Source organism: Prunus avium, chromosome 4 (genome assembly GCF_965620075.1).
Source record: "Prunus avium chromosome 4, drPruAviu1.hap1.1, whole genome shotgun sequence".
Lineage (NCBI taxonomy): Eukaryota > Viridiplantae > Streptophyta > Magnoliopsida > Rosales > Rosaceae > Prunus > Prunus avium.
In genome coordinates, this window is record NC_142287.1 from 30,114,817 (window position 1) to 30,130,941 (window position 16,125).

The 16,125-nt window shown below is 36.6% G+C and overlaps 1 protein-coding gene and 1 long non-coding RNA gene across 4 annotated transcripts; both read right to left on the bottom strand.

The window, feature by feature from the left end:
- Positions 1-6,940: 6,940 nt before the first annotated feature.
- LOC110767423 (receptor-like protein EIX2) lies at positions 6,941-13,252 on the bottom strand. The gene is made up of 2 exons (XM_088251311.1): positions 11,006-13,252; positions 6,941-8,184 (listed from the first exon to the last, which is right to left on the bottom strand). The coding sequence occupies exons 1-2, from the start codon at positions 13,164-13,166 to the stop codon at positions 7,256-7,258; spliced, it is 3,090 nt and encodes a 1,029-aa protein (XP_088107437.1). The 5' UTR covers positions 13,167-13,252; the 3' UTR covers positions 6,941-7,255.
- Positions 8,837-10,755, bottom strand: LOC110774071 (uncharacterized). 3 transcript variants are annotated; one of them, XR_015834995.1, is made up of 3 exons: positions 10,605-10,755; positions 9,299-9,590; positions 8,837-9,119 (listed from the first exon to the last, which is right to left on the bottom strand). It is a non-coding gene; the product is annotated as an uncharacterized LOC110774071 (long non-coding RNA). The 3 variants fall into 3 exon arrangements; XR_015834996.1 differs by having other exon boundaries at positions 9,299-9,450; positions 10,605-10,751; XR_002529417.2 differs by lacking the exon at positions 10,605-10,755 and having other exon boundaries at positions 9,299-10,598.
- Positions 13,253-16,125: the final 2,873 nt, after the last annotated feature.

Here is a 16,125-nt window from a genome sequence, read left to right on the forward strand (position 1 = left end):
CTAGGCAATGCATTAGTTACGGATCTTTTTGGAATTGATGTACGTATATTGGGTGCAAGGAATATGGGACTCATTGCAAAAATTAGACATGGAGGTTTATAATCAGTGACATAATATCAAAAGAGGACTCCTTAACTTGACATGTTCCATGTGGCTTAAGCAAATTGTGAATAAGATGGGATGGAAATTAGGTGGTGAGAGACTCTTCAAAATTTGATGAGGTAAATGCACCGATAGTTTAATAAATAGAAGAATCTCTTTTTAACTTCATTTGTTATAAGATAGACAAGAGTGAAAAGAAAAGAAAAACGAATGTCAATACGAATGTCAATATACCATCCTATCCTAGTTCCTTTGATTTATTTTATCGACGGCAAGGCAAGTGCATATTAAATTAGTTACGATAGAAAGAAGCATACATGTAGTGTTATTTTGTACATTTTGGATACTTCTGGGCCAAACAAAAAAAAAAGGACAAATACGGTAGTCTCTGTACAATTGAATTAACACAAGCACTTCTCTCTTTTCATTTTTAGCAACATCAAAGATATAACGTGAAAGAACAAGGATGTATATAAAAAGTTCACAGTTTTGGTGTTTTCCAGTAAGCATTTCCAATTCTTGAAAATTCAAATTCGCTAGACTTGTATCTACAATACTTTAGCATGCATTTGACATGTTACTAGTCATTAGAATACACTGTATCTTTAATTGTGGAGATTTATAAGTTGTCAGGGGTCACATGATACAACATATGAGACTCTCAACTTTTTATTACTATTAGGATGGATCAATGAATCATAGTCACTAAGCGCACATGAGTGTTGAGTCTAGCATATTAACAACTTACAATAACTGCACACAAGCGCAAAAGCTGAACCTAAAATGAGAACTACATTTGCTTTTTGAGCTTTGGGCTGCTTAATAAAAAACAAAAGCAAAAACAAAAACAAATGTAGACCATAAATCAGAATTAGCTCTTGCATGAGCGCTTCCTTAACTTGATGCAGCATGTATCACGCGGCTTAAGCAAATCGTGAGTGAGATGGGATGGAAACTATTAGGTGGTGAGAGACTCGTCAAAATTTGATGACGCAAATGCACTGTTTGTTTCATAAATAGAAGCATCTCTTTTTAAACCAACTCGTCAAACCCATATTGATATGTCAAATTTGGATATGGATTCCAGTCCCAGAGGTTCACCTTTGCCACATGACCAGTGCAGTTGGTGCACGAAATCCCTTCCCATTGACAGCAATCGCCGCCCAATCTTTCGAAGGGATCCTTGAGATCCTATTTAAAACTAAGAAGCCGGCGCACTTTTCTCTTCCTTGATGCATATTTTCACACTAGTGATTAGAACTCCATCACCCAAATAGAAACAGAAGTTTCTATCAGTGTGTATATATGAAGATGCCAAAAGCAAAAGGAGCAAAAAGTGAGAAATATTGAGAGGCTTGAATAAGTTTGAATACAAAATATCCATTATACAAATCAAGCTTTCTCAATTTGTTTGTTGTAGCATGGCTACTGATCAATAAGTGAACTAATTTATATATATATTAGGAAAATGAGTGTAAAAATTTATCTGAACGTCTTCTACAAGTTTGCAAGTCCGTTCAGACTCTGGTAGTAGATACGTGCATTGATGCATTCTCATGACTTTGGCTACCAAAGCAAAGTATCAATAGTACACCATGTTGTTGAGGATGAAAAATCTTCTCCATGTATGTGCTAAAATATGAATATGGTTTGCACACTTTGGGTTAGGTTTTATTCTTCTCCATAAGGAGGTATATATAGGAGCTTACATGAGTACTTTACAAGGAAATAGATACAGTAATCAATTAGGATAGTATCTCCTAATTATACAATGATTTGTCAACTATATAGAATAGGAAAGTAAATCCCGTAATTAATCAAGGAAATAAATGTCCTTGATTAATTAGGAGACTCACGTCAACACTCCTCCTTAAGTTGGTGCATATATGTCACCAATGCCTAACTTGGTAAGTGAGTCATGAAATACTCTACCATAAACAGCTTTTGTTAAGATATCTGCCAGTTGATCTTCTGATTTTACGAATGGTAGGTGGATGATCTTCTTCTCAATTTTCTTTGATAAAATGTATCCACCTCAACATGTTTGGTTTGATCATGTTGAACTGGATTATGGGCAATATCGATAGCTGACTTGTTGTCACAATGCAACTCCATTGGCTTTTCTGGCTTGAAGCCCAATTCTGTCAAGAGTCTTCTGATCTACAATAATTTACAAACTCCGTGAGCCATTCCTTGATACTCTGCTTCTCCACTAGACCGAGAAACTACATTTTGCTTTTTACTCCGCCAAGTGACTAGGTTACCTCCCACGAATGTAAATTAACCAGAAGTAGAGCGTCTATCTGTAATGGAACCAGCCCAATCAGCATCTGTATATACCACAACTTCAAGATCTCCATTTTTTGAGAACATTAATCCTTTTTCAGGGGCCGACTTTAAGTATCTTAAGATTCGATCAACTGCATTCCTATGAGAAACACTAGGTGAATGTATAAACTGACTAACCACACTCACAACATATGCAATATCTGGTCTTGTGTGTGCCAGGTATATCAACCTTCCAACAAGGCGTTGGTACTGTTCCTTATTGGTTGGTTCTTGGTTCATGTCTTCACACAACTTGTGATTCATCTCAATGGGTGTGTCAGCAGGCTTACATCCAAGCATTCCTGTTTCAGTGAGTAGATCCATTACATACTTCCTTTGAGACAGAAATATACCAGTTTTTGACCTTGCTACTTTGATTCCGAGAAAGTACTTCAAATCACCTAAATCCTTCATCTCAAATTCCTGAGACAAATACTTTTGCAACTTCAATTGCTCTTCTGCGTTGTTTCCAATTACGATTATGTCATCTACATAAACAATCAATGCGATAAGTTTTCCTTCATCATGCGTCAAGAACAGGGTGTGATCTGAATTACTTTATGTATATCCAAAATTCTTCATAGATTTAGTAAATCTGCCAAACTATGCCCTGGGAGATTGCTTTAACCCATATAATGACTTTTTGAGCTTGCAAACTTGATTTTTCTTGTTAGGAGCTGAATTACATCCTGGGAGTAAGTCCATATATATTTCTTCTTCCAAGTCTCCATGTAAGAAAGCATTTTTGACATCAAACTGATGTAGTGGCCAATCGAGATTTGCTGCTAGAGACAATAGGACTCTAATAGTGTTAATCCTGGCTACTGGGGCAAAGGTCTCCTCGTAGTCTATCCCATATCTCTGTGTATACCCCTTCGCCACCAATCTAGCTTTATATCTTTCAACGGATTCATCTGCTTTGAGTTTCACAGTATAAATCTACCTGCATCTTACTGTCTTCTTTCCATGAGGTAAGGGCACGAGTTCCCATATGACATTCTTTTGGAGAGCTCGCATTGCTTCATTCATGGCTTCTTTCCATTTTGAGTCTTCTAGTGCTTCAGTTATACTGTTAGGGACATATATGTCAGCCAACTACTTCACATAGTGCACACGTGACTTTGATAATCTGCTGAGAGATATATAATTATTGATGGGGTATTTCCCTTTGGCTTTAAGATCTACTTCATATTTACTCGAGGTTTACCACGGTTCTTCATTTCTGGAAGCTGATATGTAGGCTCTGTGCCTTCTGAAATCAAATCATCATGGGATATTTCATTAGTGTTATCAGTTTCAGGAAAATATGTTACCTGAATGACTTCCTCAGCAGGTGATTGGTGTGGAATTGGAGTTGAAGCGGGCAAAATCTCATAAAACGGTTCAATTTCCTCCTCCTGATTTTGACAGCTTGGAGACAACTGATTGTTTTCCTCTGACGACCGGTCGCTGTTTGCTGGCGACTGGTTATTTTGAAGCAGGTTCTCAGTATTTGAAGAACTAAGGGGGGGTGACCGGTTGCTTTCCATTGGCGACCGGTCGTTTTGATGTAGAGTGATGTCCTCGGGAAAAAAATCGAGAATTGGAGCAGTGGTGGATTCTCGATTCTCCTCATGGGCTGTTGAAAAATATAAGTTATGTTCCCGAAACACAACATCCATGGAGGTAAAGACCTTCTGACTAGGGGGATGATAACCCCGGTATCCTTTCTGATGAGGTGTATAGCCAATGAAAACACACTTTTTGGCTCGGGGATCCAATTTGCTTCGTTGGTGATCATGTAAGTGGACAAATACAAGACAGCCGAAAATCTAAGGTTCCAGGTTTGGGGTGGGAGGTGTTTGGATATGGTCGTGAAGTGTTTGAAGTGGTGTTTGGAAATTTAGGATACTAGAGGGAATCCGATTGATAAGGTATGCTGCAGAGACGACGACTTCGCCCCAAAAAGATCGTGGCATATTGGCACCAAAGAGAGAAGCACGAACGACTCCCAATAAGTGTCTATTCTTTCTTTCAGCCACCCCATTCTGTTGAGGAGTGTAAGGGCATGAGCTTTGATGTATGATGCATGGTCTTGTAAGAACTGGTTAAGATCATTATTGAGAAATTCTTCGCCATTGTCAGAACGAAGAACCTAAATTCTGGCATGAAACTAAGTCTCCATCATTTGATAAAACTGTTGAAACTTGGAACTGACTTCCCCTTTAGTTTTGAGAAGGGAAATCCAAGTCATGTGTGTGTAATCATCTATAAACGTGATAAACCATCGAGCCCCTGCTGAAGTGGCAATTTTAGCAGGTCCCCAAACATCAGAATGAACAAGAGAAAACGGAACCAAACTCTTATTTGAACTTAATGGGAACGGGACACGATGGCTCTTAGCCAATTCACACGCATCACACTGGAAGCTAGAAACATCAAGACTGAAAAATAATGATGGAAATAACTTCTTAAGATAACTGAACGAGGCATGCGCAAGACGTTTATGCCATAACCAAATTTTGTCTATCTCCCCCTCAGAACGAGTTCCACTGGTTGTGAAAGCTTGACCAACCTTGCTCTCACTATCTGGTGCCCAGTCCAAGTAGTAGAGTTTGCCTTGCCAAGTACCACAATCAATCGTCTTTCCTGTGAGGATGTCTTGAAAAACACAATGATTTGGCCAAAATGTTATAGTACACCCCAAAGTAGTAGTAAGTTGTGCAACAGATAAGAAGTTATGGTCCAAAGATGGAACAAGTAATACAGAATCCAGATGTAGGGAAGTAGAGAGAGATAGAGAGCCCTCCCCAACCACAAGGGAGGGGGTACCATTAGCATTAGACATCACTGACGGAGTGGAGGATTTGAGACTAATAAGTTGGCCAGGATCAAATGTCATGTGATCTGTAGCACCCGAGTTGATAATCTGTGTGGATTTTTGAGAGGACGTATGAAAAGTAGAACCTAAGGTGGTGGCGATAGAAGCACGAGTCCGGGTAGCCGGGTCAGCAGGATTGACCGCATGCTTCTGTGAGTCTGGAATAAGGGGGAGAATCGTAGGGGTTCCTAACATCACAGTGGAAGTAAGATGTGATATGAGAATGTGAGGAATTTTGATTGGAGGAATTTGATTTGAGGAATTTGATGTATGAATTTGATGTATGAATTGGATTTGAGAGGTATGTGTATAAGATTGAAGGGTATGTGTTTAGGGATTTTGATAAGAGGATTTGAGGGATTTGAATTTGGGGAAAAATATGAGGAATTTGATTTAGGGTTTTGGATTTGAATATGAGAAATTTGAGATAAAGGTTTAGAGACAACCTAGGATCGATTGCTCTGATACCATGCTAAAATATGAATATGGTTTGAATACTTTGGGTTAGATTTTATTCTTCTCCATAAGGAGGTATATATAGGAGTTTACATGAGTGCTTTACAAGGAAATAGATACAGTAATCAATTAGGATAGTATCTCCTAATTATACAATGATTTGTTAACTATATAGAATAGGATAGTAAATCCCTTAATTAATCAAGGAAATAAATTTCCTTGATTAATTAGGAGACTCACGTCAACAGTATGTAGTGGCCCCTATTGAAATCAACGGGGTGTGCAAGTTGCAACTGGTGATGGTTTATAATTTTTGGGTCAATCAAGTATTAATCACTATCATTATCATCTTTGCAGTTAGAGCTGCAAAGAACGTGAAAGAAGGGCAAGACTTCTCCATCACATGGTAGGAAGGACAAGGATATAAAAGCTCTTAAGTGTCACCGTTATTGCTTTCTGACTTATTCTTGTTTGTTGTAGATGGTGTACGTTCATAGCCATATATCTTTAAGGACACCTTTGGTGCTTGTGATTAGATTGGATTTGATCACTCATGAAATTCAAGACTTAATTATATCCACAATAAAATTACTCAATGCATTATTTATATACGTCTAGAAATTGGCATACATTTAGCATGTTCATATTACAATACACTTGTGGGCAGTTTGAGTTGTCAGGGATCACACCATACTACAGGCGAGTCTCTCAACTTGTTATTTTTATTACAAGATGCATGCATACACAGCACATAGTCACTAAGCGCACATGAGTGTGGAGTGTAGCATCAACAACTTACATTCACCATGCACAAACGCAGAATGAGAACTACATTTGCCCTTTCAGCTTTGAGCTTCTAATTCAAAAAACTAAAGCGAAAAAATGTAGACAAAAAATCAGCATTAGTTCTCGCATGAGTGCTTTATTAACTTGATATACACCATGTACCATGTGGCTTACGCAAACTGTAAATGAGATGGGATGGAAATTAGGTGGTGAGAGACTCTTCAAAATTTGATGAGGTAAATGCACCAATAGTTTCATAAATAGAATAATCTCTTTTTATTAACTTCATTTCTTATAAGATAGACAAGAGTGAAAAGAGAAAAAACAAATGTCAAAATACCATCCTAGATCCTTTGATATATTTTATAGTTGTATTGATGACAAGTGCATATAACATTAGTTACGATAGAAAGAAGCACACATGCATATTGTTATGGTTATTTATTTTTCTTGTTTCTTTGTTTTGACAATCTCGACGGTATGAGAGAAATTTATTGAAGAAATAAAAGAGTAACACCTAGAAGGGACGACAAGAACCAAAGCCCCACATGAGATCCAAAAGACAAAGGAAAGCACTAATACAAAACACACCAAACCAAATTAAAAAAACTAGCAAAAACAACAATTTAAAGCCAAGAAAAGTTCCAAAAGTAAGCTTCAACAGCAACAGGCGGACCAATAGCACACCAGAACTCATATGCACATTTTTATTTTCTCTTCATATCATAAACTCCCTTGCCAACGAGCGACTTTCAATGCAATTGTTAATGCTACCTTCTCTTTGACGTTGTCAAAGAAATTAAAATAGGCATACCTCCATGACTTCTTTAGGACCAACGTTCCACAAACAGCCCAAAAGCCTATAATGAAACCAAGTGCCATGCTAACGTAAAACCAAAACATTTCGTTATCATCTTTACTGTGATCTTCTAAAGGAAAAGTCTGTCTTGAATGTGTATCATCTCCAGGGCAAACAATTGAAAGAGGAGCCCCACACAATAGCGGATTACCTTCATAAATAGATGTATCATTGAAGGTTTCAAGTTGGTTGACCGAAGGTATTCTTCCAATTAAGTTGTTGTAGGACAAGTTCAAGTGAGATAGAGAGGTTAAAGAAGAAAAGTTTTGAGGGATATGACCTGAAAGGTGGTTGTGTGAGAGATCAAGAGTTTCAAGCCAACGTAATTTTCCGATGCTTGAAGGGATCTTTCCAGTTAATCGATTCATCGACAAGTTCAACGTACTCAATTCAACGAGACTGCCTACTTCTTCAGGGATTTCACCTTCAAAATTGTTTGACGAAAGATCGATGATGTTTCCCCAATAGGCTAATTGGACAGCATCATATTCGAGTTCTTTCCCTTTGGAGGTTATTGTTGTTTGTCCATAATATGTATCATAGAATACCAAACCAAGGTGTACAGCATTAGCATCGACTAGACAAGTCATATTTTTCAAACACTTGGGAATGGTCCCTGAAAAGTTGTTGTGAGCAAGGTCTAGGACGCGAAGGTATACAAGATTGCAGAAATGGTGAGGGATATGCCCACTTAAAAGGTTGGATCGCAGTTGTAACAGTTGCAATGTGGACACGTTTGATCCAATCCATAAAGGTAGGTTTCCAGTGAATTTGTTGTGTTCAAGATTAAGGGCTAGTTTGGCATTGCTGTGCTTTTAAAAAAAACTGATTCTACTGTGCTGCGAAAATAATCAGCTGTGAAAAAAAGCTATTAGGCGTTTGGTAAACTGTTTTTGAAAAACTGCTGTGAGTAGTCAAAGTGTTTGGTAAATTTTTATCAGAAGTGCTTTTAGTGTGTATAATGACCAAAAAGGACATGATGATAAAATTGTTTGTTATTTTCTTCATTCTTTTTCTACTTTAAAAAAAATAAACCAACTTCACTACATAAATTTTTTTCTTTTTTTAATTCACACTTTTTTATCAAAAAATTTAATCTTAAATTAGCATACATATTTTACCATAAATTATATATTACTATTGTAACAAAAGTAGTTCTAAATATTGTTATATTAATAATAACAATGTCTTTTGAGGGCTTCGAACATAACAAATATACAAAATTGTTCAATTTTAAAATGCCCCAATAGATCACTACAATACAAAAAAAGCTAATTAGATGCATTCATTAAACTTGTAGCGATGCTATTTCTCAATGCATTCATTAGCTTCTTTTTTTGGTTTCCAATGGTTCTCTACAACGATTTTAACTAAAAAAACAACCACAATGCTTTGTGAACAATAAATTCAAGTCCAAATATGCTATTGCCCACACCATACATATATATACTCAAAAATTGTTTCTTTCATAAAACTTGAAGATTCAATAGTAATTACACAGTTTACCAATCTTGATTACAACTATATCCATACAAAATACCATATCCATAAAATTAAACTATAATTAGAAATAGAGGAGCTGCATGTGACTGCTCATAAATGATGCCCATTCTCATCATCATCATCATCTTCTTCTTCTTCTTCTTCTGTACTTTGCCTTTCACAAATGGACAAGACCAGATGGTAACGTACACGACATGGTCCACATATAGATAAATTTTGGGTTCACTGGAGAACATAAAAGAGTTTTTACACGAATACAAAGTTAGTTAAGTAGTGAATGAAGTAAAACTATTCTGTACAATTATAGCTGATGCAGTCCAAAAAGAATATATGTCTAATAACTTAAATAACAATAAAGAGAAACAAAAACCTCATGAAAAATGCTAGAGTATAAGTTACATAACTGAATCGATGGATAGAGAACTCCACAGGCAGCGAAACAGCAACAAAAATTGTCAAAACAGTAGCAAGACCATGTTGGAGTCAAGGCCAAAGATCATATTTCCTGTGTATCTTCTTCCATTCTGAATTATGCTCGTATTCAAATACTGTAACTCTATTTCAAGTGCACCCCAAAAAATTTGTCTAAGGCCAGTACATAGGACTTCATAAAGGGTGCGATAAAAAATATTGCCCCTTAATTGATAAACAGAACCAAGATCCCAACAGCACACCAAAACTATATACCAACCACACCTACATAATATGGACAGAAAATCCTGATGTTCTGATCTCTAACCACACCAATGACATTCATTAGGAAAATACAAAAGATGGGTACCCTGCATTTCTAACATTTAAGCTAAAATTCACTGCCAGCTAATACAAATTTGAAAAGATAGCAAGAAAATTGGCTAAACAAATGTTCACAGCAGACTGAGCAAGAATCTTCCAACACAATAATAAGGAAGAAGTTGAAACCATGACCCAATAAAAAATCTTCTAACACAATAATAAGGAAGAACTTGAAACTATGACCACTAAAAAATAAAAGCTTTATTTACCAAAAATCTTCCAACACAACAATGGACGACAACTTAGATGGAACAGCAGTTTCAAAGAACAAGATTTTTTTTTTTTTCATTCTTGAGAATAGAGAAGCCCGTAGATCTGGAGCTAATGGCTTCTTCACTCTTTTCTTGTCTTGTAACTAAAAGAGAACTAAAACTAAAGTCCAAATGAATTATGTTTGAGCTTGAAGACAACAAGGTTAGGACAACGGAAAAATCAACACGGGACTTGACTTGGGGACTTGGGTTGCAATTATATATATATAGATGTATGTATATAAAGAACCAGATTGGCCTAGCGGGTTTTGTTCTTGAGATTTTGGAACTGTACCAAACTATACAATGAGCTATGAACAATGATGGTTGGGTAATCTAGAGAAAAAAGGCATCTAGCACAGACATGTTTCAGAGAAAGAGAAACAGAGACAAGTATCTGACCCAAACGCCAATTGAAAACCCCAGACCAAGCTAGGGAGAAAACAAAACCTTGCCAAAAAGCAACGAGAGACAAACCCAGTGCAAAAAACTCTCCCTCTATCTCTCTGTCTCTCTGTCTCTCTCTCTCTCTCTCTCTCTCCCGTGTCTTCCCCCTAAAGCCCCAAGAACACAAAGCCCCCAATCTCATAGAAACCAAAAAAAACCTAATTTCATAACATATATAAACCCAAAAATCATAAATGTAATGAAAAGATGAACTTACTGATGAATAGCTGATTGTTGTTAGCAATTAACTTCCTTGATTGAGACTGGAATTTTGAGATAGGGGAGGAAGAAGAAGAAAAGTGAGAAGAGCAGAGAGTGAAGGTCTCAGAGAGAGTGAAGGTCGCGTGATCTATTTTGTGAGAGGGTCAAACGTTGTCCTTTCGTAAAATATTTAGGGGCATTATAGGAATAATGAAACTTTCATTAATCAAAAAACCGGCTCTTTTTTTAAGCAGATTTTGAAAGCTGGGTATTGGCAACTTTGAGTTTTTGCTTTTTATGATGGGTATTTTTAAAATAAGCGTGTTTTTTTGGGTTTACCAAACACCCAACTCATGCCAAATTTTTATTAAAGCTGCTTTTTAAAAAATTTAAGCGGGGCCAAACGCCACCTAAGTATGCCCAAATTAGTGCAATTTTGCAAGGAAAAAGGAATCTCACCACCAAAATTATTATTATTCACCTTAAATTGTTGAAGAGAACTTGGGATACCCATTGAACTTGGAATATTACCAGAAAGATTGTTGTGTGAGACATCAATAACGGATATGCTGCTCCACAAACTCCATTGTTGAGGGAATTCTCCAAATAGTTGATTGTTTCTAAGCGAAATGATTTCCATATCCTTCATGTTGCAAATTGAGGGTGGAATAGTACCATTGAAATGATTCTCAGAAACATCCAAATGACTCAATTTGGGCATCAATTGGTCTAAATTGGAGGGAATTGGCCCAGAAAATAAATTGCTTTGAAGATCAAGGAAGTTGACATTAGTGGGCCAAAGTGGAAGTGGGCCTTCCAATTGATTATGACCCAAATTGATACTCTGTAGCTTTGGAAACTTCAATTGTAATGGAAGCCTTCCACTGAAGTTGTTGTAAGATAAATCCAAATCTGTGACTTGGGAAGATATCTTCGACAACCATTCCTCTGGTATGGAATCCGAGATGAAAGTATTACGAAGACTAACATATACTAGTTCAGTCTGAGATTGAAGCAATACCCAAAAACCATGACCTACTCTGCAATCTCCAATGTGAAGCGTGTGGAGCTTGAAAGAAGGAACCCAATCATAAGCCACGTTTAAAACGAGGGACATGGGCTTTGCTTCTTTCTCATTGAATATTGAAATAGCTTTTAATTTGGTGAGATTAATGAAATGGGCTTCTGTTAGAATGCCTTCCCAGGAATTATAGGACAGATCCAGTTTAACTAGCTTGGAGAGTTTTCCCAAACTTTCTGGAATGGAGCCGTTCATATTATTATAAGACAAGTCCAGTGTTTTCAAGGATGACAAGTTTCCAATAGATTCTGGAATTGAACCCCAAAGTAAGAGCACCCCAAGGTTGAGATGCTGCAAACTTTTTAACATTCCTACGGAGGTCGGCAGTTGGCCTTCCAGCCGAGAACCAGACAAATCTAGCGATTCTAATACTGCTGTATTATTTGGACAATTTGACAAACTCCTCCAAAATTCTTCAATTTTCTCACCATCAAATTCGTTCCTACTAAGACTTAAAAACTTTAGTTTGCACATATTTCCAATGACTCTGGGAATTCGACCTTTGAGGCCAAACTCAGTTAAATCTAGGTATTCCAGATATTTGAGGCTTGCAAGTTCACCGGGAAAAGAACCACCCAAAGAATTCCCACTCAGATCAAGTTTTCTGAGGCTGGTAAGATTGAAAAGCCAGCTGGGAAATGAAGAAGTATTGAAGTAATTATATGACACATCAAGGACCAAAAGTGAGGTGAAGTTAATCTTCTGTAGTGATAGTGGAAGGCTTTCAATGAAGCAATTAGATAAGTGTAACTCCAATAAGGAAGGAAGCATGTTAACATGATGCAGCCAATTTGTAACTCCAGTGCTGCTAAGATTCACTCCATTGAGATTGAGGTATTTTAGCGAAGAGAGATGAGAAAGCCAATTCAAGTTTTTGGAATGCATTTCTAATAAGGGAACATAATTAGAAAAGGAGAGCTCAATATCAAGATAGTTCAATTTTGATAAGTTACCCAGAGAATGGGGAATCTCTCCTGAAAATGATGCAGAGGATATATTGAGATACCTCAAACTTTTAAGCTCCCCAAAGAACTTAGGAATGTGAATCCCATCAAAATCATTGTAGCTTAGATCCATATAATTTAAATATTTCAAGCTAAGCAAAGAAGGATTTATCTTACCCCCCAAGCAAGACTGCTTATAAGCCAACTCGTCCCACTCTTCATCATACCTGACATATGTATATGGATTTCGAAGGTTCAGCTTGGCCACATGACCGTTGCGGTTGTTGCACGAAATCCCTTGCCATTGACAGCAATCGTGACCCACCCAAGAAGAAAGCCTTCTAGAGGGATCCTTAAGATCCCGTTTAAAACTGAGAAGCGCACTTCTCTCTTGCTCAATGCATGATCTCACAGTACTAGTGCTTGGAACTTCATCAACTAAACAGAAACAAAGGTTACTGCTAGTGTGCAGATATGAAGATGCCAAAAACAAAAGGAGCAAAAAGTGAGCAATATAGGGAAGGTTGAATAAGTTTGAATACAAAGTATCCATGATGCAAATAAAGTTTTTCTCAATTTGTTTGTTGCAGATGGTTACTCAATGAGTGAACTCATATATAGGAGGCAAGGCAAGGCAATAAAAATTTATCTGAACATCTTCTACAAGGTTGCAAGTCAATGGTTGTGGTTCTACAAGTCAATGGTTATTTTACTAGAGAACATTAACCAACACGTTCTACAAGTTTGCAAGTCTTTTTCCTTATCATCACTTTAACCTACAAAGAACGTGAAAGAAGGGCAAGACTTCTCCATCACGTGGTGGAAGAACAAGGATATAGAAGCTCCTAGACCTTGACCTCAGTGTCATCGTTCTTATTTATTGTCTCTCTATCCATGACGTTCTTATTCATTGTCTGATCCTTATTCTTGAAAATTCAAAATCGCTAGATTTGCATCCACTTTGGAAGCCCACACGAAAATTAGCATCGACCTTGACAAGTCATGCTTCCAAATTTCCAAACCGTGTCTTGAAAAAAGTTGGAGAATTCTTTAGAGATATAATTAAATTGATTGTCACATTCAACTAGCTACTGCAGAAAATAAAAAAGCCATCCCTATCTTTTCCTTTGTATGACCAAAAAAAAATATTTTCCTTTGTATGCGTAGTATGGGAATACTTTATTTAAATATATATTTTTTTAAAATAATAAATTAATGGAACAGAGTTTTTGCAGTGAATCCAATTGCAGCTTCTGTTGTAGATTTTGGAGTACTTCCTGGGCCAAACACCAAAAAGCCAACACAATAGATCACCCAATTGCCATTTCAAGACTCACAGAGAAGATCACCCAATGCTTGCTTTTATGCTCATTGCTGCACTTGTCATTGAAACTTTCCTTTTTAAATATTAAAAAAAAAACTTAAAAAAAGTGACCAAAATGGAAAGATGCTACAAGCAAATACATACAAGTGCTCTTGACCAAAAAAAAATACATACAAGTGATATTAGGAGAGGGGGATTCGAACACGACCTTAAGTGCAGGGTAATTATGTTTAACCACTTGAGTTACAAGCCCCTTGTGCAAGTATATTTTGTTTGGTGACAATACAAATTTAACAAACATTAGCATTTGGATTTGGATGTAATTGTTTTTTTCTCAGTCGTTTGACACTTTCCAAGTTGTCTTGAGCAAGATTGAGGCCTTACCTTAGCTATAGCTGAGAAGTGATAAGAAAACAAGGTACAAAAAACGAAATAGACGACGGGGATCCACCGTCGTTGTCATGCTTTGAAAACCGTCGTTAAATCGACCGCCGTCTTTTTGGGTGTCAAATTACGACGGCTTTTCACCGTCGTTGTTTATCTGTAAAGACGACGATTTTTAAAGAAAATCGTCGTTGTTTGGAGGTAAAGATCGTTAATTATAGGAGGAAAGACGACGGTTTTTAATAAAACCGTCGTGTATTGTAGGTTAAGATGACGGTTTTTTATGAAAACCGTCGTGTATTGTAGGTTAAGATGACGGTTTTTTATGAAAACCGTCATCTTTACATATAATAGACGACCCTTTTTTTAAAAACCGTCATATTTACTTCACAATAGACGACCCTGTTTAAAAAAAAACCGTCATCTTTACATATAATAGACGACCTTTTTTAAAAAAACCGTCATCTTTACATATAATAGACGACCCTTTTTATAAAAACCGTCGTTAATTATCTGTAAAGACCATGATTTATTATGAAAACCGTCGTCTAATAAGTTCCCAAACTGCTACATTTTAGTTCTTTCCATAAAAAAACTTGTAAAATGAGCATAAAAAAGACCATCGAGAACCTGCAAAAGGAAAAATATATAAAGAAAATGATGGTGAAAAGAGAAGGTAACAAATTTTGAACAACAAAAAAACATACGACTCGCATAGAAAACCTGCAAAAGAAAAAGTTATAAATCTGCAAGCTTCCTCCTCATCTCCTGAGAACCAAATCAGAAAATCTAAAAAGAAACCATAAAAAAAAAATATATATGTAAACAAACCAGACAAATCAAGAGAGACAGAAAATCTGAAATCAGGGAGACGAAGAACATACCAGAAACGCAAAGAGACTAATCCAGAATTCACTAGCAAAATATAGAAGGATATTGAGAGATTAGGTCACTTTCAAATCAAACCTTTCATGAGAGTGTTTTAGAGAGCTCAAGAGGGTTTCAAGGAGGAAGAGGTTTTCAGAGACGGGGGAAGATCTGAAAATTTGTCGAGCGCGAATTCACTTAAGCGGCCTTTTTTTAGCATGTTTTAAAAGACGACGCTTGTTAATGAGAGATAAGGTTTTCAAAGACGGGGAAAATTTGAAAATTTGTCGAGCGCGAATTCACTTAAGCGGCCTTTTTTTAGCGTGTTTTAAAAGACGACGCTTGTTAATGAGAGATAAGGTTTTCAAAGACGGGGGAAAATTTGAAAATTTGTCGAGCGCGAATTCACTTAAGCGGCCTTTTTTTAGCGTGTTTTAAAAGACGACGCTTTTTTAAAAAAAACCGTCGTCTTTACATATAATAGACGACGGTTTTTTTTAAAAAAGGGTCGTCTTTACATATAATAGACGACCCTTTTTAAAAAAAAACCGTCGTCTTTACATATAATAGACGACCCTTTTTAAAAAAAACAGTCATCTTTACTTATAATAGACGACAGTTCTTTAAAAAAAACCAGTCATCTTTACGTATAATAGACGACGGTTCTTTCAAAACAATCATGTCTTTACCAAAAAAAGGACACTTGATTTTTAAAAGACGACGCTTGTCATACCTGCTGTCGTTGTTTTTTTGTCTGATTTGAACTCTGAAGAAAACCTTTTTAATAAGACGACGCTTTTTTATTTGTCTGCGTCGTTATAAAAAAATATTCAACAGTACCTCCGTTTTTTAGTTGTTTAAGTCACTTATCCACGACGGTTTTTTTTGTTACCGTCGTCTTTTTAAACACGACGACGGTTTTTTCTTCTACCGTCGT